General features: G+C 38.3%; 2 protein-coding genes across 4 annotated transcripts in view; one reads left to right on the plus strand and one right to left on the minus strand.

Annotated features, from left to right (window-relative positions):
- The window catches only part of AP3M2 (adaptor related protein complex 3 subunit mu 2), a 51571-nt gene extending 37664 nt beyond the window's left edge, over positions 1-13907 (minus strand). The window contains exon 1 of the mRNA XM_019742061.2: positions 13797-13907. The gene's annotated coding sequence lies outside the window, so the exon portion shown is untranslated. The remainder of the gene's footprint in view (positions 1-13796) is intronic.
- The window catches only part of KAT6A (lysine acetyltransferase 6A), a 94007-nt gene continuing 82670 nt past the window's right edge, over positions 13605-24941 (plus strand). Inside the window, exons 1-3 of one of the 3 annotated variants that reach the window (XM_074329598.1) lie at positions 13752-13881; positions 16029-16116; positions 16420-17333. In XM_074329598.1, the coding sequence (XP_074185699.1) occupies positions 16734-17333 (600 nt within the window). In that variant the 5' untranslated portion in view covers positions 13752-13881; positions 16029-16116; positions 16420-16733. Of the gene's footprint in view, positions 13882-16028; positions 16117-16419; positions 17334-24941 lie in introns of all 3 variants that reach the window. The other 2 variants (XM_019742058.2, XM_074329599.1) reach the window with 2 other exon arrangements.

Below are 24941 nucleotides of genomic sequence, written 5' to 3' on the forward strand. Positions count from 1 at the left end.
ATAGTAAGCAGAAGTCGGGGATGCTGTTTAACACCCTGCAACAGCCCCCTTAGCAAAGACTTATCCTGTCCAAAATGTCAACAGTGTCTGTCCTAGAGCCTGAATTTTGCATGGTGGCATACTGATTCCTGAAGTGCTCGATCATGGCAATGGAGCCATTCCCTCAGGGATCACTTTTTTTTTTTCCTTTTCCTTGTATTCTGGATTTATTCCATGCCCTAAGTTTTTGTTTCTTCAGTTTCTTCTGGGATATCTTTCTCTTCTGTGCAACCTCCTCTTCTGGTTGCAAACAATCTGCTCTTTTCAGTGAGGATCCTCTCGATATGGCAGGAGGAGCTCATGCAGTGGTTAAGCCAAGCAGCAGCTCTGTTGAGTGTTGCAGTGCATCTTAGGGGCATTGTTCACCTGGATGAGCTCAATGACCAGAGAATCTACATCTGATCCTTAAGTTCAGCATTATCTCTGAATTTTTAAGTATGTGCAACAAAAAATCAGCACTATTTTTAGGCCACTGACCCTGTTTTCAGCGCCACTGTTTGACCTGGGCACACTTACCAGCTCCGCCATTGTAACCCTGTAATGGCACACATTGCTTCTGGAAAGTGACACCGTTCAGATACATGGGGACTTTTCAAATATGCATATCCATCATGGCCTACGCTGGTTCACGGGTGTTTTTGAAGTGAACACACAGATTTGAACCTCATCATTTGCATGATTTGGGGGAGGTTTCTGGATTAAGGGAGCAGTGAACCATTTTCAGGCATCACCTCAAGGCTGCTTCCAAGAAGAACAGAAGGGTCACTTCTGCAGTCATTCTGAGACTCATTCCTAGAGGTCCAACCTAAAGCCTGCTTTCCTAGCCTTTCAAACAATTTTGTAAGTTCCTAATTCCTTGGATTAAATTCCCTTTCTGCTTAATATACCCAGAGCAGTTTCTAACCTGCTATCGACTCCGAGACACATACCATTGCATGAACTGATCTCCCTGTGATCCCTCCACTGAGAAAAATGCACAAAACGTAATTGTGGGATAACAAACCATGAGAAGGGTTAAGCTCTTGCATATGTGTCTGTCTCCTTTGCTTTTACCCACAGAGATGTCTGTTGATTTGTCTGTAGAATTATGTGTCATATGTTTGCTCCAAGAATTTCGAGCTACAGCAAAGGGAAGATGTGACAGAAGTAAGAAGAGGATGGAAGGGGTCTTTCATGATTTATCAGGATATAAATACCAGCAAACCATTTTAAAATAGAAGCAAACAAACAAGAAGTCTCTATGGACTGGAGTCGCCGTAAGAGGCTTAGTGGAGGCAGCATAGTATAGGATTGAGAGCATAAACTGTGGTCTAGAGCAGGTGTTTTGGCTCAAGTTCTGGCTCTGTGCCTTGGGAAAGTTGGTTAACTTCATCTATAAGTTGGCAACGGATAATAGTCCTTATGCCACAGGGATATTGTGCAGATTGAAGTAATTAATACATGTAAAGCAGTTAAATAGTGCTTCTTCATGCATTATAACGCTACTTAACTATTTGTTAGATAAAATAAAAATGGGGGTAGAACTTCAGTTGGATGGGATGGGTATTGTTCAATACGTGAAGAAATTTCTGTAGGTACAAAAACAGCAAGGCTCGAGGACAGGAAGGAAATTGGCTCGACTGCTGTGTAAGCTGGGTGTTGAGGAACAGTGACATATCGTGTTTCCCCAAAAATAAGACCTAGCTGGACAATCAGCTCTAATGCATCTTTTGGAGCAAAAATTAATATAAGACCCGGTCTTATTTTACTCTAATAGAAGATCGGGTCTAATATAATATAATATAATATAATATAATATAATATAATATAATGCAATACAATACAATATAATACTGGGTCTTATATTAATTTTTGCTCCAAAAGACACATTAGAGCTAATCGTCCAGCTAGGTCTTATTTTTGGGGAAACAGGGTAAAAAGTTGGCACAGTAAGGAAAGGGCATGAGTGAAGAGGCTTGAACATCCTCCTACACAGGGCCAGGCTTTCACCTGTAAAACTTGGGCAACTACCAAAGGATGTTCTGCAGGCAGTTGATGTGGATATAGTGATGTTTGAGGAAGAACATTCTACAGGTGATATTTTGTTGTTATTGGCATCCTATACTTTTACACCAACCTGACACACCCGTTAGCCACTTGCCAACTCGCCCATAAAAGGATGCTTTAAACACCTGCAAGTATTCAGGCAACCATCTGGCCTTTCCCTACTCTGTCCTGCCCTACACAGTTTCAGGGGCCCTTGCAGTGGAGGAAGGAAAGTTTGGAAAGTCATTAACTTTAATAAATATTGGTCTTAAACATATCATAGTTATTCTATAAAATTCTATTTCAATTAAAAAATATTGGTGTATCTTGGCAGCTTTCATTTATTTATTTATTTATTTATTTATTTATTTATTTATTCTTTGTGTCACAGCTAAATTATTACAGGTCCTGGTTCAAGGAAAACTCTTTTTTCCCCCTTCTTCATGGTCTCTCTCTTGACTTGTCATGGTGATCCTCATTTCCTACTTAATGTCACTTTTCTCTTGGGTACAGGCATACAAGCAGGGTGAGCGCAGACCCTCACAGACTCCTGGGTCCTCATCTTGTGATTGGGCACAGAGCTGCCAGGTTACGCCTCCTGCCAACCAGGGACCAACACCCCTGAACTCCAGCCAGGCATCACCCCTTCCCGTGAGCCTACAGTCCCAACGCACAGCAGACAGATGATCTCTAAGAAGATGGTTACTTCTGCGTCTCGATGCCTTAGGTAGTTGCACAGGGGTGGGTAAGAGGCTTGGCTGGCAAGTTGATCCCTGAACGTGCCAGGGTACTGTCAGCTCAGGACTGGGACAGCCACTGCTATGCCCAGCCCAGAGATATCACAGTGTGACTGTCCCCAACCCTGACCCTCCCTGCACTCATACCCAGAATCCCATCATTGGGGTCAGAAAGTGGTAGCAGTCACAGAGGATGGGGAGGCCCTTGGTGCCAGGGCACAGGAGCAATAGGCTGAGAACCTGTCCCAGGGATGCAGGGAGGGAGTAGGCGGGAAGATGGTGTAAGAGCTGATACACTTGTTCCATTGTCTCATAGGACTTCACTTATAAGACATAAAGTCAAAGATAAAATTATTAAGGATTGCAAAACAGCTAATACAGACCATTAAACTTCAACCACAGGGCCCTGTGCGACTGCACTGGTTGCCAACCTGTTATGCACTGAATGTTTGTGTCCCCCCAAATTCATATATTGAGATGCTAACCCCCAGTGTGACTATATTTGGAGATAGGGCTTTTAGGAGACAATTAAGGTTAAATAAGGTTAAAAGGGTCCTAATCTGATAGGATTGGTGGCCTTATCAGAAGAGGAACACATGCACACACGTAGGAAATGTCATGTGAACACACATCAAGAAGGCAGCTGTCTGCCAGCCAGGAAAAGAGCTCTCGCCAGAACCCAACCCTGCTGGTACCCTAATCTCAGACTTCCAGCCTCCAGAACTGTGAGAAAATAAGTTTCTGTTACTTAAGCCACCCAGTCTGTGGTATTTTGTTACAGCAGTTGGGCTGCCTAAGTCACCTGTGAAGCCAGACCTGGAGAAGGTTGTTTGAGGAAGGTCATGAATTCAGTATGGACCTGTTGAGTTTAAGGGACCTAAGTGATATTTAGCTGGCAATTTTTCATATATGAACTCACAGATCCAGTAGCCAAGAGTAAGTCTAGAAATACCAGTTTGGGAGTCATTAATATATAAACAGCAATTAGATCCATGGGAGTGGATGAGATCAACAAAATACAGTGTTTAGATTGAGAAAAGGGTGAGGTTAGAAACCAAGGTGGGAGGTGTCAACATTTAGGAGGTGGCCAGAGGTGGGCAGATCACAGACAAAATAGAGACAGCGAAGGAAAGAAAAGAAAGAAGGGAGGAAATCCAAGAGTAAAGTATGGTATTCCGGAAGCCAAAAAAAAAATAAAATTAGAAATTGGTTAGCTTGTCAAATGTTATGAAGTTCAGCGAGCTGAAGATTGGAAAGTGTCTGTCTGGTGGATCTTGCCACAAGGAGGCCTGAGAGCAATTCGACTTGAGGATAGAAACTAGAAGCCAAACTGGGATGAGTTGAGGAACACAACTATGACAGGCAGGGCAGGGAAGACCTACGTCAAACTGTCTGTATCAGATTCACTCAGGGAGCTTGAAACACACAGATTCCCAGGCTCTTCTTCAAAAGATTATGATTTGGTAGATCTGGGATGGGACCTAAGAACCTGTATTTTTCTTAAGGTTTCTACATGACTCTGATGCCCTGCCAAGTTTGGGAACTGCTGATCCAAGACAAATAACATGACTTGCATTCAAACTGACCTGGGTCCCACTGATTATGTCCCATTTTAGCTGTGTGAGCTGGAACAAGATAGTTAATTCTCTTTGAGCCTCAGTTACATCATTCATTAAAAAGCAGAGTGATAGCTCTGTGATATTGATTTGAAGATTGGAGATAATGTAATAAATCACCTGGTACATAGTAAATGTTTATTAAATAGCAGCCAGTACTATTTAGCAGTGGATACAATGAATGTAGACTATTCTCTTAATAAACAGCTTAGCTCTGAGGGGCAGGGGAAAGAGTCAATAGCTACAGGTATACTGAGGGTCAAGGAGCAATAGTGTTTTGTCTAGATTTTTGTAAGATGGCTGAGATTTGAGCATGTTTACATAAGCTGAGAGGCAAGAGAGGGAGATGGGGTATGATGAGCCCAGATATCTGAATTGATGAGAGGAACTGTCTCCAAATCACAGGAAGGATTAGCTTCTGAAGGGACAAGAAACTCCCCAGAAAGATAATTGGTATGGGGGCAGGATATTCAGGGGTTTCATTCTTAATAATCCCAATTTTCTCTGTGAAGTAGGAGGCAATGTCATATGCTGAGAGAGGTAGGGTTCTTGAGAAGAGGCACAGATTTGGAAAGAGTATATTGAAAATTGAGGCGCGATAGATGACAAAAGATACGTAGAAAGATTAACAAAATGTGCCATGATCTTAGTTTAGGTTGGAGACCACTGATTTCTTCTTTGCCTTAGGTTACACTACTGACATTTTCTATTATTAGTCTGTGCCAGACATTGTACTAAATGTTTTGTACGCAATATCTCATTTAATCCTCACAACAACCCTACAATGTAGGTAACATCCATTATCTTCATTTTACAGATGATGAACTGAGACTAGAGAGTTTTAACCAGCTTGTCCAAGGTCACTCAGCCAATTAATTGCAGAGTAGGTTCTCAATTTCAGGTTTGTCAATTCCAGAGCTTCTATTCTTAATGGTGGGACATCATGCATTAATTAAGATTAGGTTCTGGTGGCATATACAATGAAAATCCAAACAAGCAGATCAAACAAGATACAGGTTTTATTTCTTTGTTACGTAAAGGAAGTTCCGAGGCAGGCAGCCCTGGGCTGGTACGGCAGCTCTGCAATCATCAGATACCCAAGCTCCTTCTACCTTTAACATGTAGCTTCCATCCTCAAGATTGCTTCATGGTCCAGAATGGCTTCCAACCCTCATGTCTGCATTCCAGAGAGCAAGAAGGAGCAAGAAAGGGTACATGCCAGAGTCTGTCCTCTTTTCGAAGAGCTTTCCTGCAAGTCCTACCCAATAACTTCTACTTGCATTTCATTGGTGGTATCCCTAGGTTCAAGAGAAACTGGAATATGTCATCTTAAGGGCACAGTTTGCTGTCCAAAATATAATTGAATTCTGTTACTAAGGAAAAGCAGGTATTGAGTAGGCCACTACCAGTATTTGTCATATTGAAGCAGGGTCTGGTTGGCACCCCCATAGTAGAGGCCTCTCCATGTCCCCGGCCTCACCTTTACTTGACCTACCTATAGCTTAATAATAGATCAACCCCCTGTGGCTTGAGCTCTGAATGTCCCTGTCCCACCCAGCTCCCTATTTTAGAAATTTACGATTAATACCTTTAGGCATATTGATCACAATCTCTATGGTCTAGCTTTCTTTCCAGGCTAATCCCATCATTATTCCTGGGTTGCTGACTCTACCACAGAATCACATGGCCACAGGGACGGCTCCATGCAGACCCCTGGAACCATCACGTAGCCTAGATTTTCCCTTAAAAATCTCAAGCCTGTCTGAGAATGTTAAGGCAGTTTTCGGAGGTGTTAACCTGCTGCCTTCTCAGACCACCGGTGCTCTGATACTAAACGTTTATTCTATGGCCCAATTCCTGTGTTGGTCTATTGGCTGAGTGGTGCAGGCAGCATGAGCCCCGGACTCGTTTGGCCTCCAGTTTCAGGAGTGGGGGTGACTTATCTGAATGGTGAGTTAGGGAGAAGGAACTGGGCAGATATATCCAGTCTGCAAATCTACAATTGCTAACTGCGTTATTCAATCTATTTACATTTATTATTATAGATACATTTGGATTTCTTTACCTGCAAAAATAAATCAAGCTTTTAAAAAAATCTTTCAATGTTTGCCCCATAATGCTTTTAAAGATATAAATTAAAACCTTTTTGTTACAGTAGTTATGCTTTGAATTTTAACTTGATTACCTACCTTTAAAAAATCTAAAGATAATTGATATTTTTAACTCCAAATAATCTTTTAACTTCAATAACTCCCTCTCAGGCTTAGATTGTTATTGTAGTCCAACCAGTTTGTTCTAACTCGCTATTTTTTTAATCCCACAAATTAAACATTATCACTGCTTTATAATAACCAAATGTTTGTTTAGAGTTATCCACACCTCAGATCTTTTTTCTAGAGTCATTTTCATTCTTCATGAAGCATGTCTTTTGAAAATCCCTTTAGTGGGAAGTAAATTTATTTTTATTTATCCTTCTTGGAATTTACTGGAATTCCTGAATCTGTGGATGACTGTCTTTTGTCGGTAATGAAAAATTCTCAGCCACTTTACTTTGAATATTGCCTCTTCCCCTTTCTGTTATCTACTTCTAGAATTCTGTTAAGACAGATGGCAATTTCTCATTTTATAACACATATCTTAACTAGCCTTTCAGAGTCTTTTATCTCTTTTGTTCCTGGGCTAGTCCTTTGAAATTTCTCCAGATTTATCTTCTATTTCAGTATTCAAACTTTGTCCATTATGCTGATTAACTTTTCTTTTTCTTCTCAATGTTTTATTATAATAATTTTCAAGATATAGATAAGTTGAATTTTAGACTAAAATCCCATACACCTACCACCTATATTCTACAATTAACATTTTAGTATACTTTCTTTTTCACACATGGAGCCATCTCTCTATCCCTGAATGCATCCATCAATCTAACTTTGTTGTGCATATCAAAGTAAGTTGCAACATCAGTACACTTATCCTCAATTCTTCCATTTAGTTTTCTTTTTGATTCTTATATTTTCTATTCCTAGAAGGTCCATTTGTTCCTCTTTCATATCTATCTGGTCATGTCTGATGTTTTCTTGCTCACCACTCACCTTTTCAATTTCTCCTTTTATTTCTTACATATTTGACATATTTACTTTATAATAATCAGGGAAATACAAATTAAAATACTACAATAATATTAATAAGAGTTAACATAATGGTGTGCTTACCATATAACACAGACTGTTTCAGTGCTATAACTATAGTAACTTTTAAAATTTTCACAACAATCCTATGTGATAGTATGGTAGGCATTAGTAACAGTAACTGATATACCCTGCATGAGGAAACTGAGAAAGTCTGAAAGTCAGGCAGTATCACTCCTTCAACTTTGTTCTTTTTCAAACTTTTATGACAATCCTACATCTTTTGTATTTTCATAAGAATTTTAGAATCTGCTTCTCAGTTTCTACAAATGAATCTTGCTAGGATTATGATTGCGATTGCATTGAATTTATAACTCAATTTGGGAATAATTGACATCTTAACAATATTCTATTTTTCAATCCCAAAACAAGGTATATCTTCCCATTTTCTTAGGTCTTCTTTAATTTCTCTCAGCAACATTTTGCAGCATTCAATGAACATATCTTGTACATTTTTTGTCAGATTTACCCCTCAGTATTTTATGTTTTTGATGCTATTGTAAAATATATTGCTGTTTCCATTTTCATCTCAGTTGTTTGTTGCTGGTATATTGAAATACACTTTTAAAAAATTGTGGTAAAATACACATAATGTAAAATTTACTGTCTTGGCCATTTTTAAATGTGTAGTTTAGTGGCGTTAAGTACATTCACACTGTGGTGCAACCATCACCATCCACCTCCCGACTCTTTTGATCCTGCAAGACTGAAACTCTGAAATCATTAAACAATAACTCCCCAGTTACTTTTCCCCCCAGCCTTTGGCAACCACCATTCTACTTTCTATCTCTATGAATTCACTACTTTAGTTACCTCATATAAGTATCTTACATTTTTAAAAATCTTTTTGTGACTGGCTTATTTCACTTAGTTCACATGTTCTCAAGGTTCATCCATGTTGTAGCATGTGTCAGAATTTCCTTCCTTTTTAAGAGTGAGTCATATTCCATTAACATATATATCACATTTTATTTATCTGTTCATCCATCGATGGCTCTTGTGAATATTGTTGCTATGAATAAGGACGTGCCAACTATCTTTAAGAACCTGCTTTCAATTCTTTGGGATACATGCTCAGAAGTAGGATTGCGGGATCATATAGTTTTATTTCTAATTTTTTGAGGCACCACCATATTGTTTTCCACAGTGGTTGCACCAATTTACATTCCCACCGACAATGCACAAGGGTTCCAATTTCTTCACATCCTCATCTACACTTGTTATCTTCTGTTTTTTTGCTTTTTAAATTTATAGTAGACATCCTAATGGGTGTGAGGTGGTACCTGCGATTTTGATTTTGCATTTCCCTAACAATTAGTGATGTGGAGCATCTTTCATGAGCTTATTGGCAATTCATACATCTTTTTTGGCAAAATGTCAATTCAAGTCCTTTGCCCATTTTTAAAGTCAGATGTTTTACACTTGATTTTTGTATATTGATCTTATATCCTGCAACCATGATAAACATTCATTCTACTAGCTGTTTGTAGATTCTGTAGGATTTCCTAGATAGAAAATCATGTCATCTGTGAGAAAAGAGCTTTATTTATTTATTTCCAATTTGGAATGCCTTTTTATTTTCCTGACTTATTTATCTGTCTCGAATCTAGAGCAGTGTTGAATAGAAGTGGTGACAGCCAACACCTTTGCCTCGATCTTGTCTTAAAGGGAAAGTATTTGTCTTTAATCATTAAGTACCATGGTAATTGTAGATTTTTCACAAATGCCCTTTTATCACTATGAGAAGGTTCATAGTTTGCTGAGAAATTTTTATCAGGAATATTTGTTGGATTTTGTCAAATACTTTTTCTGTATCTGCTGAAATGATCATATGATTTTTGTCTGTTTTATTTAGTTTGCTAATGTGAATTATATTGACTGGTTTTTCAAATGGTAAATCAGCCTTGCATCCCTGGGATTAAACCCAGCTGGCCATAATATATTATCCATTATATATAATGTCAGATTCAATTTGCTAAATTGACCAAAAGTCAGTGGAAAGAATATACATAGAAAAAAATCCACAGAAGATCTAGTTATTGTAATGATCAGGAAGGGATTTAAAATAGCTAGAATTATACGTTCAAGAAAGTATAGGCAAAGGTGGAGAAAATAAAAAGATGGAGAATTGCTCCAAATGAATTGGATTTTATTTTTTAAAAAATCACATGAAATTTCTAGAACTTAAAAATACAATGACCAATATTAAGAATTCAATAAATAGATTTAAGGGAAGATTTAGGTAGATGGATAGAAAATATACAGACTCATGCATAAAGAAAGATGTCAAAAAGATGGTAGTAAATACAGATGGTAAACAGTGAAAAATTCTGACATATGTATCACTGAAGTCTTAAAAGGAAAAAAGAGATAAGACCAAGAATTTTTGAAAACAGATAAAAGATACCAAGCTACAAATTCAAAGGACTCATGTGCCACTCATGAACCCAAGTGGGATGAATACAAAGAAAATCACATCTAGACATATCACAGATTATTTGTGGAAAACTGAAGAAAAAAATGCTAAAAGGAGCCAGAGGAAAAAAGATATTAGTTTCCAAAGGAATAACAATGGAATGATGGAAACCAGAAGACAATAAAAGGACATCTTTAAAGTGCTGAAAAGAAAATTTGCCAAACTAGAATGCTATCTATACTCAGCAAAAATATGAAAGATAAAATGAAGTTTTTAGGCAAACAAAAATGGATAGAACTTGTCATCAGCAGACCTACTACAGTATGAACAGAGGAATTATTGAGAAAGAAGGAAAAAATTCCAGTCAGAAGCACAAAAATGTATATTGGAACAAGGAGTAACATAAAGGGTAAATAAATATGTAGGTGAATATAATGAATATTGACTGTAGAGAACAAATAATTATAAAATGTTGTATGGTTTAAAATACCAGGGGTGCCAAATAAATGTATACAAGTGGACACTTTGGTCAACATTGCTCAATAGTAGTTTGCCGTCATCAGAAGTGTCTGGACGCTGATGGTAACCACTTTGAGCACCTCTTATAATTGCAGAAGTCATATGTGACTTGTATTCATCTTTTGTTATCGGTATATATTGAGTATTACAATTTTAATACAGTTTTCCTTTCTTAAAATGTGTATACATTTTTTTGGCACCCTCTGTATATGTACAATTAAACTCTGTGACAATAAAAACCACAAAAGTGGAAGAGTAGTGGAGACATAGCATTCTAAGGTCTTAGCATTATTGGGAAAGTGGTATAAGTAATCATTTATATTAGAGTGTAATAAGTCAAATAGGCATGCTGTAATCGCTAAGATTTCTAAAAGGATGTATAACTAATAAGCTAATAGAGGTTAATGGTATAATTAAAATATTTTAATTAATTCAAAAGAAGGCAAGAAAGAGAATAAGGGATGTAAAAATAAGTGAACAAAAGAAAAGAAATAGCAAGATGGCAGGTAGAAATCCAAATACAGCAGTAATTATATTAAATGTAAATGGATTAAAAGTGTTTCCTGTTGAAACAAGGATAGAGCAAACTTCCAATTTTAGGCTTAGCTAGAGGCAGCATAAAAATGTAACTACCAACTACAAGTGAAAAGGCAGGGATTTCTAGTGCAAAATGTGGATGAGGGAAATAACATAGCTGACAACCCTGCAGGGCTGAATTCTGAGTCAAGTTTGAAGCAAGAAAAACTGTCTGTTCAGTGCTGTGGATTATTTTTAACATTTGAAAGACGAGGACTTTAATCTTTGTTGCAGATCTTTTGAGAAGACCTCCTGAATATGCCCTCAAGTTATGCAAATGTAAAGCAAAGACTCTCTATGGAAGCTGTTTGTAAAGCTAAACTGTGCTTTGTTGTTGCAAATTGTTTTAAATTCTTGCTACTGTACTCTAGTTTGGTCTTCTCACAGGAATGGCTGTGGCTAGTTTTCTTCCAAATTATCCAAAGGCAAACACAGCTCATCTCTGTAAATATTATTTTTCTTCTGAAGACCACACACTAGTCTCATGCGAAGAACTCATTTTCTTTCTATTAACATGACTTCATCTGTTCTCTTTGCGAAATAAAAACCTTTCTTCATTCTTTTAAAAGAGAATCTCCCCCCACCTTTTCTTTCCCGAATGTATTTCCATTTTACAAATAGCTCTCATTTTACCTGAGAATGCGTCTGTCTGATTTATCTAGGATGGAAAATATACTTTCTAATCGATTAACTTTTACCCCCAAATTTCTCTCCTAATTTGGCAATGGGGCTTGGAAGTAGGTCACGGAGGGTAATGAAGTAAATCTCACCACACCACACCACACTTATGTTATCAGTGTCAGTACTAGGATATTGAGTTGGCTGGACCATCATCAGAAAATCTGTTTTTATGTTGTTATTGAGTGGTCTAGACAGTCTAAGGATTACAGCGGAGAAAAGCTAAGAGATAAGAAAGTATAGGTTGAGGAATACACAAGGCTTGAGCTGGAGGTGGAAATTCCGTCTTTTTCTCAGTGGCTTAAAAATGTTCATTCACTAGCAACGTTTTGAGTCTGTACTACTTGTAACACAGTAATGGATATGCAAAGAGGCATTCTAGAAGAACATACAATGTTACAAAGGCCACACATCGTGTCAAACGAATAGGGCAAATGGTCAGTACTACACAAGTTCAGAAAAGGAAGTAAGCATGGAAGTTAAGGGAGTGAGTGAGAGGGTGGTCTTTAAAAGGTAAAGCTGGGGTAAAATGAGATGTTAGAGAAAATATCGTGTTTCCCGGAAAATAAGACCTAGCCGGACAATCAGCTCTAATGTGTCTTTTGGAGCAAAAATTAATATGAGACCTGGTCTTATTTTACTGTAAGACCCGGTCAATATAATATAATGTAATATAATATCCCAGTCTTATTTTACTATAAGACCGGGTCTTATATAATACAACATAATATAAGACTAGGTCTTATATTAATTTTTGCTCCAAAAGAGGCATTAAAGCTGATGGTCCCGCTGGGTCTTATTTTCCGGGAAACAGGGTAGTCTACGCAGGATGCACAAAGCAGATAAAGGTCTAGTAGCAGGAAAATACTTCCACACAAAATTATTAACCATTTAGTATGTCTTTTCATTTGTCATTTACTGCCTTTCTAATGAATGTAGTAAATAAAATTTAAAAAGGGTATGATTCAATCTCGAGAGACAAGACAAAGAAACCAGTAGAGGACAGACATGCTATGAAAAAAGTGCCAGTTCGTGGTTCAGCCATAAATTCGGACAAGAGCAATTCTGCATAGGGCACGAGAAGACAGCCGTTGGAATAAGACAGAGCTAGGCTCCAAACTCAGATGCGTGCCACAGAATAGCTACGTGACCTTGTGTAAATCTTACCACCCTAGTCTATGCTGTTTTCTGTGAAAATGTCTCTGGTAAGAACCAACAAGTCTCATTTGTGGGGAGGGTGAAATCATTGTGGTCACTTGACAAAGAGCTTGACACGAGTGTCTAAGTTTCTACCCTTTCTCCCTTCTCAACACACCTCTTTTTCCTACAGTAGGAGTGAGATGTGTGGGGTGAGTCAAGTGAGCAGAAGGGGAACGATGAAGGGAGGCAACTTCCTCTCTGCCCTTCGCCCCCTCCCCAACACACAAGCTCCCGACCTCAGGTTCCGGGAGAGTCACCGTGGAAGTGGGCTGAGGGCACAGAAGTGGGGAGGGAGGATCTGCTAACTGTAAACACAAACGCCATCAAGAGTTCAGAGCCCGTCTGGCCACCGGATTTCCGTGCCACACTGAAGCCACCCCACCCATGCGCCTGCTCTCAGTTTCCCCAGCTGTGTAATGGGGATACATCATCTCCTCCTCTCACTGGTATCCGCCCGACCTAACCGCGTGTGAAAGGCTAGAAAGAGCCCCCAGTTTTTGGCCTCCAGCCCCATCAGGTCCTCCTCCCGCTTTGGCTTTGGCCTTTTGTACCAGTCCCACGTGACCCGCCCGGCCCGCTCTTCCCTCCTTACCCGCCCCGCCCTCCGGCCTTTCCCGGCTCTCGGCCCAGCTCTTCCCGCTCCTCAGCCGCCCCCCTCCCGCACTCTCTCTCTCTCCTCCTCCCCCTCGCCTCCCTCCCGGGCTGCTGCCGCTCCCTCCTCCAGGCAGCCGTTCCTTCGCGACGCTTCCCCTCCCCCCGCGGCTGTTCCGCCGCCTCGCCTCCCCTCCCCCCGGCCGGAGCTCACTGTCTCCAAGATGGCGGCCGTGTCAGTTTGGGGCATCTCCGCGGTCCGGCCCGGGGTCCTGGTATCCCGGCTCTCTTCCTCCCCGGTAAGTAGCCGAGAGGCCACCCTCGGCCGCCCCCAGCCGTCGAACCCGAGGCTGAGTCGCTCTGGGGCCCGCTCCGCCGCCTCGCGGGGTCGGCAGGAGGCTGCAGGCCCCGTCGCGGCCTGCGCCGCCTCCCGCTGCTCTGCGCCAGGCCTCGGGCTGGGGCGCCACGGCCGCCCCCTCGCGCCCGGCCGGCGCCCGGCTTCCCCCGCCCCGCGGTCAGCGCGCCTCCGGCCCAAGGTCCCCGCCGCCCGCCGGCGGGCCGGGCCCAGCCGGGGAAGTCGGCGGGTGGGCAAGCGCCGAGCGGCCCAGGCCGCAGAGCCTCGGGCTGGGCTTTGCCGTGCCGGCAAGCCCGCTCTCCCTCGGGGGCGCGCCCACCTCCCCGGCCCCACCTGCGCCCGGCGCTCGCCGCCCAGGCCCGCCCGGCCCCTCCTGCCCGCGCTCCCGGGCGCTCCCTCTTCGGTGGCGGCCGGGTGTGCGGAGATCCGAGAGGGGCTGAGGCGGCAAATGGGGGTGACAGGCTGGCGGGTGTTGTGGTGCGGAGGAGGCAGCACGTGTGGTGTTGTGTCTGTCGGGCTGTCAGCCCGGACGCTGGGAGGGGAGGCGGCGGGCTGCTTGTCAATCGTCGGCCGGTTTGGACAGGAGCTGCCGGACCTGTCAGGCTCTCCGGGCAGCCTGCATGCCCCAAACCCTGCTTGGAACCCGCCTCTGTGGAGCTTAGGATTTGGAGGAGCTGGGAACGGGTGATACATTGCTCTTAACTCTTTCACGTGATTTCATTGTTAACTTAGTCCTCGGGTTCTGTTTCCATCTAATGGGAACGGCGAAGCCACCCGTTGGCAAGCTTCAGGGTTGTGCTGTTCCAAGTTTTTAAAGTTTCTCGCTCTTTAAAAAGAGAGCGCGAAGATGTGTTTGTGGGTGGGGAATGGAGGCCGGGGAAGAACTGTCGGAAGCAAGTTGTGCTTTCTCTTTAGACGCTGGTGTAAAGTTCAAGTCTGCAGGCCCTTTACTTTGATAAGACCTGGACACTGGTGAAAATCCCGGCCGGAGAAACAATGAGTAACTGTCATTCATTCTTTTACCTGCGAGCTTAATCAATTACGTTTCCAGCTTCTTAAACTCAGGTTGTAGCTTCTTATTTAGTTTAGCGTTAATATCTACATAATGAACTTTCGTAGAGTAATAATAGTATGATTTCTATTCTCTTGAGACTCTCACCAGAATGAAGCATAGCTCTCAGGGGGCTTCTTTTTAGTCAGATTAAAAATAAATCTTGGCTCCGATTTGAGTGTTTACTTCAGCCTTTTTTTTCCCTATCAGAGTTAATAGTACTATCCCTTCTCTAATACCTGTTAGTTTTCCTTTGGATTTTAATGTTACTTGTAAGAATAATTGCTGTGGGAGCCTTTTTTTTTTTTTTTTTAGCATTTGTTTGTGTTGTAATGTAAATGTTCCTCAGATTAAGAACAGAGGTCTAAAAACCACAAAAGTGAAATTAAATTTAGTTTTGGAAGCAGAGGAGTTGTTTAGATTGTGAGAATTCATTGTTTTGGTGATTTTTAAAAAGATTTGTGTCTGCCAGTTTCTTTTGTCTGAAAGAAGAATATTGACTTTGATCCTGGAGAGGCAGTATATTTATGTTTGTGTTTCATTCATTAATGTTCATTTCAGGACAGCAGTCTTGAATCTTTATGAGATCTTTTTAGACCCGCAAACAGGGAATAAATTTTTTTCTGTACCATACGTTTGATATGTAGTGTGTGCATTTGAACATAATGATTCTGGGCCTTTCTCATTTCACATTTTGACAGTTGTTACTCCCTCCAAGTACTTTAGTTTGGCTTTGGAGATGCTATCAGCATGTAATTCTTGAAATTTGAATGAAATTGGATTATTTAAAAATTCCTTAAGCACTTTTCACACTTGACTACTTCCCATATTATTTTTGTTTCCATTTGGAATGTTTAAAGTATATACTGCACTTAAAGTATAAACTTGATCTGTGTGTGTAAATTGTATTTGTTATGTCTTTAATGTATGAAATAGTTAAAATTTTCTTAATTGTTTTCTGCCTATTCCACTGACTGTTTTATCCAGTCTGAATGTCTGGAATTTTAAAGATGAAAGATTCACTTTTACTTTCATTACAGGATTCTTTCTACTAATCCAGATACTTGTTGAAGTGCTGAATAGTTTCTTGGGGAAAGATGTCAAGGAAGAGTTTCAGTTCGTAGAATGGTGAGCAGAGATTATGGCAACAGAATAGCCAGCACCCTCTGGTTAATTGTAGTCTAAGGTTATTCACAGTGCATCTCATTTTGTTTCCTCATTGTATTCTAATTATTCATTTCATTTCTTATTTATCCCAGTGGTTTACATACATGATTGTTTTGGAATGTTGATAGAAACATGTGAAGATTCCTACAGGTGCTCAATAAACACTTGCTATTTGATTGCTTTTAAAGAGTAGGATGTTTCAGTTATAGCTTATTTACAAGTGGGACTTGATAGAAAACTGACTTTGTTTTCATTGTTTTTCAGGCATAAGATAAACATTCTTCTGCTGGGAGTGACATGTTCTTGAGTTTTTACAACTTTATGAAGAGACCCATATGTGGTGCTATTGAGAAATTTATTGGGAAGTTTGAAGACATTTCAAATAACTGGTAGTTGCGGTTTCTAAAGTAAAGTGGGGAGGCATCTATTTTATGAAAGGAGGAAGGACTTAGACCAGAAAACTTGTATGCTATGGTTAACTGGTTCTCAGCCTCCGAGAATGTTGTTTTCCATGGTGTAAAACTTACTCAGCATCAGGATAAGGGATAACGACTCTATGGATATACGAATCCTTCACCATGGTAAAACTCGCTAACCCGCTGTATACGGAATGGATTTTGGAGGCCATAAAAAAAGTGAAGAAGCAGAAACAGCGTCCTTCAGAAGAAAGGATATGCAATGCAGTGTCTTCATCCCATGGCTTGGATCGTAAAACTGTTTTAGAACAATTGGAGTTGAGTGTTAAAGATGGAACAATTTTAAAAGTTTCAAATAAGGGTCTCAATTCCTATAAAGATCCTGATAATCCTGGGCGAATAGCACTTCCTAAACCTCGAAACCATGGAAAATTGGATAATAAACAAAATGTAGATTGGAATAAACTGATCAAACGGGCAGTTGATGGCTTGGCAGAGTCTGGTGGCTCAACTTTGAAAAGCATTGAACGTTTTTTGAAAGGTCAGAAGGATGTGTCTGCATTATTTGGAGGCAGTGCTGCCTCTGGCTTTCACCAGCAGTTACGATTGGCTATTAAACGTGCCATTGGCCATGGCAGACTCCTTAAAGATGGACCTCTTTATCGGCTCAACACTAAAGCAACCAATGTGGATGGGAAAGAGAGTTGTGAGTCTCTTTCCTCTTTACCTCCAGTGTCACTCCTTCCACATGAAAAGGATAAGGTGAGAATGGTATATGCATCAGTGTTCATAGAGCTGATGATGTAGCATGCTACAAAGTCACATTTCTAGGAAGTTATATAGAAGTTAACACAAGTTTTGTGTTTGGAGACTTGTGGAGTGATGATCACCTGGTTTTTTACTGGTGCGTTCTAGGTGTGAGAACTCAGTAGATGCTAATTGTTCTGATATTTTGAAATATTTGAGATTCAAAGTGTAGAGTATCGATCAACCAAAAACATGTTTAGATTAGAATTTAAAAGTAGTGTACAACTTTAAAACTGTTGCGTAAAAGTTCTTGTATCTTACTGCGGGAAGCTGATGAACAGCCAAATGCTGGAGACTTGAATTTGAAACAAGCAAGTGACTCTAAGAACCTTTCTTCTTTCTTTTTCCCATTTTGTTGCAGTTTATCATTACACAGCACTGAGACCAATTCTTGTGACCCATAGTAGTAGTTAAGCAAATTTAGCAATTCTTATTTCTACTGTTTGTATTCTAGCTTTCTGTCATGCATTATTCTTTCTATATGACAAAGTCCTAAATGTCATTGTTTATGACAGGTGTAACTACATGGGTCAGGAATACAGTACCCTATATTAGTAAAGTTCTGGAGAGCTGGGAATTTTGATGCACGTATGGTATACGTTACTGTGCTGTGTTTTATGCTGTTATTTTGTACACTTGAAAGTATGTCTTAAAGGTAAATTTTGGCCCTTAAATAGATTCTCAGGGATGAGGAGAATTTTGTTAATAGCTGTTTCTTACATTGACCTAGTGTCCTAGCTGTAAATTTATTTCAATTGCTCTGAATTGTAGTTCTGTGGAAAGTGGTAGTAATTTAAGTTGTTACGCACCTTAGTAGGATGAGAAGATTGTAAAGTTAACATTGAATGTATTTAAACATATTTGAGATTTGCTCTAAATTTACTGTAGTTGATAACCCACCTATAATTTTTTACCCTAATAGCAATTGAAAATTAACAGTATTTTTCTTTGATGAAGTTTTTAGAGATCTATTTTAGGATTCAATTTTCTCTGTGAACTTTGAATTAGAAATGATCTTACTGTGTTTACTCTTAAAATGATTCTGATAGAGAATCCCATTCATAAAATGGCTCTGTATCATTTCAGCATTTAAGAGTACATTATTAAAAATTCAAGGTGGACAAGTAACTAAAATGCTTCATTCTGTTGTTCAGTGCTATAAGTACTCTTAATCTGTGAGAACTGTTTCTTGATCACATATAGCTTAAGTGAAATGAAATACAATTGATTCCTACAACTGTTAATCAAATGATCTACAGGTTAATTGCTTGGAAACAGAATAATTTATAGTTTAGAATGAATTCACTGTCATATCTGTGAATTGGATATTATAAATTCTTGTTAGAGCACCTGGGTGCTTGCTTTTATTATACATTCCCTTGCTTGAGTTAGATATTTTAATTTAAAAAATATTAACTATACATAAAGTGACAGTTGTGCATATTACTACAAAGTAGTCAATATAGTGCAATGTAGACAAATCTGAGTCCTATCACCCTAGGGCTTTAGTCTTGGAAAGAGACCTTGCTAACCATCTAACCCAACAATCCTTATTTTGCAGCTGAGCTGAGATCTTTGCATTAAAAAAAATGTTTAATCCAGCAAAGGTCTGCTGGTGTGCTTTGGTTACATAATTTTAATATATAGTGTTGTTAGCTGGAGTAACTAAATGTGAAGGATACATTTGGGAAAATTGAGTTTCTTGAGTAGACTCCTATGTTTATGTACTGGTCTTATTGGAAAACTAATTTCATGATAATATCTACAAAATTAGGAATGATGAGATCTGTTTGTATTTTTAAATGGAGTCTTATTTTCAATAGTGAATTCCCTGCGTGACTTTCCCCAAAGATATGAAAAGCTCACATTCAAAATCATAATAGAGTGAACTCTAACGTGAAGAATTATTCTTCCTCTCAACAGATCACAGTGTATGTCTGCTCCTTTTATTATATTTTAACTACTTTCCTCCCGCTTTTTTAAACTATCCATTGGATTCCTATGTGGAATTGATTGGCTTGCTGTTATGAACTTAGATATTTTCAAAAAAATTATCCAGTGTATTTTTGACAGTGATGGAGAAAGGAAAGTGTAGGCCAGAAGTAGTTTCACTTTTAGGCATTAATTAATTCCTCAAATAGTTATTGGGCACCTACTGTGGTCCAAGTACTTGGCTTAGAATTGAAATGGCTTGGAACTGAAATGATTTTATGTTCTCCGGAATGCAAATGTATCTTATTAGTCTGGTCACTGGGGTGAGAGATGAAATTCAGGGACTATATGAAGTGACGAGCAAGTTCCTCTTTTTTCTATATCATTTCTAACATTTTCTTTCTTTATTTTTGGCTATATTAACCTTTGGCAGGCATTGTAGACCTGTATGTTAGATTTTCAGCAACTGAGTGGTTTTTGCTCTTTTTGATGAGATCAGCTGTGTAGAAATATTTTTAAGAGTTTTTGTGAAGACAGCTGAATTTAAGTGTGTTTTCACATTGATAGTGAGGTGACTATGGGATACTGTAGTTTAAAGTTTGATCCCTGTTCTAAGGAAAATTTCTGAGCTAGCGTTGTGGTAGTTCATAGTGGTTTATTTATTTAACTTTATGTGTTTACTGTGTGCCAGGTGTTACTTTAAAGCTATACATATATTAACTCATTCAATCTTCATACAACTCAAGGAGGTAGGTACTGTTATTTTACAGATGAAGAAATTGAGGCGTAAAAGAGGTTCTGTAACTTGTCCAAGTCAGAGATATTAGGAGACAGAGCTACGTAGGGATTTGGATTTGGGCAGACTGACTTCAGGTTCAGTGTAATAGTGATAGCTCCTGCCTCCTGGGAGTTGTGTATAATGCCCATCACCGCGCTCAGGTAAACAGTTGTGAAGGTTTTGGTGATAACTTCATAGCACATTCTCTAATTGTGAAAGGACATATTCCTCCCTCACCCCTTCACTGTTTGTGTCCCTTTTTTCTCTTCCCATCATAGAATGAATTCTAAAACTGACTTTGAACCAGTGATAAAAGTATAAGAAACCAAAGATTACAAGTAGTATGGTTTTTATACGTATTAAAAAAATAGTTTGTCTACGTGACATTTTGTTTTATTTTTTTCTTAAAGATAATTTCTAAGTTTGTTAATTTTTATTTCAGTCGTCACTGAAGTTATATCACTTGAAGTTTGGGATTGGTTGTATGGCTGTAATAGAATGCTTTCATTTGGGACAAAATGTTATTTTCCCTTGAATTGTGGGTGATAGTGTGTAACTAGCATGAATAACAACTTCTCCTTGTAAATTTCTTTTTGAAATATGGATATTACTGTAAGATAATTTGTTCATTTATTTCATTTATTCATTATTCATTCAGCAAACATTTAGAGGCCTACCATGAACAGTGCATATAGGATTTAGTTCCTGTTGGGGATTAAGGCAGACAGCATAGAGACAGCATAGAGTCCGAATTATTTTGTTCCTGAAATGTGGCATGGGATAAGTGTGGCTTTGACAGGAACTTAGATTTTTTGATGTAGAGATGCTGATTAGAATGGAAATATGTTCAAGTTATTGAGAGTTAAAAATGATAGTGTTGATTTAGCTATTTGAAAATGGCCTTTATAGTAAAATTGTTTCACATTTTATATGTTAGAATGGTAGTATTATAAAATTGTTTACACATGTAAGCTTAATTTCAATTTCAAATATCCTGTTGCTGTGATGCTTTATACTAGTAAGTGTCCATGCTGTTAAATTTGGATATGTTTACTGCTTGACAGAATGATTGTTTGCATAAAAAAACAAAACAAAAAACTCAACAACCCCTATAACATCTGAAAGCAAAGGCTGTTACAAAAAAGTTGAGAAGAAATAAATTAGTAGTAAATAAGTGGAAGAAGTTCTCAATCCAAAGAATATATTAAGGGGTGGCCGGTTAGCTCAGTTGGTTAGAGAGAGCGTGATGCTAATAGCACCAAGGTCGCCGGTTTGATCTCCACATGGGCCACTGTGAGCTGCGCCCTCCTTAAATAAAATAAAATAAAATAAAATAAAATAAAGTATATATTAAGATGTTCTATGAAAGCATACAAGCAAGTGTATTTTATAGTATGATTATTGGGAAACTTTATTTTTTGGGGAAACTTAAATTACAAATTTTAATTCTTACATTATAAAGGAAGGAATGTAGGATGATGCCAACATATCAGTTTTTAAGTAAAGAAGGATTATTTTAGAGGAGGTTATTCTAACCATATGTAGTGGACCTCATTTTTCAAGTTATGGCAAGGACACAGTAACATGGATGATGTAGATTTTGTAATGTTACTGAATGTACAACTGATTGATCTCAATAATTATGTTTTTTATACATTTCTTACATCATTGTTTATACCGTTTTTTGTTCTACACCCTGAGGAGAAGCTGGCTAGAAATAAAAATTTGTTACTGACAAGTCATTGAAGTCGATTAAGTATAAATGTAGTTAGGAATTGCCTTTGTCTCAGCAGATTTGTTCATATAAAGAACAAAAACAAAAATTTAAAAATAACTGGCACAGATATGTTTGTAATGCAGTATTTGTTTAAATACAATCAACTGTACAGATATTTTTTGGTCTTCTAGTTAGGCCATGAGCTTTGTGTGTTTTGGTAATTTTTAGCCCACAATATACCCTGAAAGAAAACTTGAGCTACTGAAGCAACCTTTGGTTTAGTCATTGCTAATCAAAACTTCTATACCCAAAACTTCTATGCATACAATCTAGACATTTTTCTTACAGTTACTAGCACTTTACTCTTTCTTGGGGTAACTTCTAATAAATTGATGAACTAAAAAGAAGAAATTAATGAAGACATCAGATACTACAAATTGCTTCAGGAATACAGATCGAGAAGACCCCATCATCTTCACCTCTTCTCCCTTTATCAGGCCAAAGGAATGTAAGCAGTTGCTTATAGAAACCTATTAATAGCTAACATTTGTTAAGGGCTAACAATGTATTGGGCAGCATTGTTCTTAGAGCTTTAACATATACTTTCTTATTGAAGTCTCAAAAGGACTCTATGTGGTTAAGTTTTAATAGGCATGATATATAATAGCTCTTTTATAACACAAATTTTCATTATTGCTTGTCATAAAACACCAAATGGAAAATGAATATATGCAAAATACATTATCTTCTTAGCTTTGCTGCCTGTTTTTTTGTTTAGTTCATCCTGTCACATGGCCAGCACTTTTTACTTTACATTTACTTTTAATACTATGAAAGTGAATAGATAACAGGAACTGTTTGAATCTGAAAAAAATTTTTTTTTATCATTCCAGTCTTCTTGAAGTTGTAAAAATCTCCTTGACAGTTTTTTTTTTTTTTTTTTTTTTTGTCTTTTCTTTAAAATATTGGAGAAAGTATATTTTTTACATTGACTTGGTTCTTGGCTGTGTGAAAAGACAGTATGGGTGCTAAGTTTGCTGGTTAAGTAGAATTAAAATTTTATTTCCAGTGAGCTGAGAAGCGTTTATTAAAATCACAATAAATACTTTTCATGCTCTGATTTAAAAATTTTAAAGAAAACAAATGTTACATATAGGAATTATTAAAAGCCTTGTTCTGATATAGTTGTTTACCAGTTGGCTACTCGGGTGGAGTCAGTTCCCAAAGGACCTGCAGCAAATGAATTAGACCAGTAGCGACTTCACTCTTCTGCTTTTTCCAGCTGGAGCGGGATTAGGACTCATTCGGCTGCAGCTGGTTCCCAGGAATATCTAAGGTTGTTTCTTTTTGTTTTTTTCCCCTTTGACAGGAAAGTCATAGTTTCCAACAGGTGGCTTTCATCAGCACTATACGTAACTGTGTAAATTCAAAGAATTACTTTGCAGCTTCATTAGGGAACAGGTGAGGAAACAGTTCATAGTATGACACTGCTTGGTTAAGGGTTGAAATGAAGCTTAGAGTTTGTAGCAGGATAGCATTTAGATTCGCAGAATGCCATTCTGGGTCAAAATAATTTTTAACTGCCAGCAATTAAGAAAAGTAAAAGCTGCTAAGAAAAACTAAGTATAGTGTTGATTAAGGGTTGTTTTTATAGTGGATTATATTATGTTTACAAATATAGATACATTCTTAGAAAAAAAGGGTTGAATCTTCTGCGTTTTGTAGAATTTTATAATAATCTTGGATAACAATGATTCTAATCTTATTTCACAAATAGAGAAACTGAAAGCCAAGCAGATTGTCTTGTTCAATGCCACACAGCAAGTTCACACACATGTGGGAGAAGTGGTCAGGCCTTTCTCTGTTCTATGCTTTTTTCCTTTGGGCTGTAGTACTACTTTATAGCATTAGAGAGCAATAAGTATAAACTAATATAGTTATAACTCTCTTCCTTGATGGAAACCATAGAATAAACCCTGGTATAGAGAATTTTCGTGGTTTTTGTAAACCACAAATATGTAAATCTGGTTGTTTCGGTGTTTGAAGATAGCTATAGACTCTTGAAAGTTGAAACAAGTTTTTTGAGGGAGGGGAGATTGCTTTCTTACTGCCCAAATAAGGAATTATAAAGTTTTGTTATGTTTTTAGCTAAATATTACAAGAACACGCTAAGCTACCTTAATGTTGGTAGAAAAAGTATTCCTTGAGTTTTGAAAAAACAAAACAAAAACAAAAGTGTCCACTTACAGGTAAGTGATTTTTCAGAAAGTCTATAATACAGATGATCTCTGAGTGACTTGGATAATTGGTTAGAACTTAAAAATTTTAATACTGAAATAGAAAGGTATAAGCCTTTCCAGTAATCAATGAAGTAATTCTTATTAAAGGCAATGATTAGGATATACAGTCTATCACTCGTTGTGTATTCATAGTATCTTGGTTCTGGGTGATTTCTAATACCAGTAAACAAACCTTATTGGGAAGGCAGCAGACAACAGATCATGTTTGTCATTTTTGATCTTTATGAGTTGAAGAGTTCATATCTGCATTAACTTTGACTTTGTCATAAAACTTAGCAAATATATTAGAATAAAGGTTAAGGTTGGGGACAGTTATTAGTAAAATAATTGAGTAGTTTTAAAATTATTGGTAAAACATGTTAAGGAAAAAATGATGTAGAAAGAAAATCTGGCAACTAAACTTAAAATCTTTGTATGCGTGAAAGAAGACAGCTGATTCTTTTGCCATTTAACCTTTAGTGCAGAAGAGGTGGATTCCGTGTATGTGGGGTGTTATCATGTTTAATACTGTAGGCTGCTTTTTTCTCGAGAGCTGCTAAGTGTGGGTTTTCAATTCTTTCTGCTTTGTAGAGTGCAAGTTTTTCTTTTTTCTTAGTCATTGGATTAAAGTGAAGCATTTAAATCCTGAGTTTTCTAGAACCTGTAACAACTCTTGGGAACGTTACATTTTGTGTGTGTGTTGAGTGTGATGCTGTGATTTAATGGTTTCCCAATTTCTCTCTTCAGGACATCTTTAAATATCTGACTTGGTAAACAGTTTAGATCCTCTTGAACCATTTTCCTGCTTTAGGTATTTCCTTTGCTAGTCAGTTTTTCTTTAGTTTTATAATAGAAAT

The sequence above is a fragment of the Rhinolophus sinicus genome, linkage group LG04 (assembly GCF_036562045.2).
Source record: "Rhinolophus sinicus isolate RSC01 linkage group LG04, ASM3656204v1, whole genome shotgun sequence".
Lineage (NCBI taxonomy): Eukaryota > Metazoa > Chordata > Mammalia > Chiroptera > Rhinolophidae > Rhinolophus > Rhinolophus sinicus.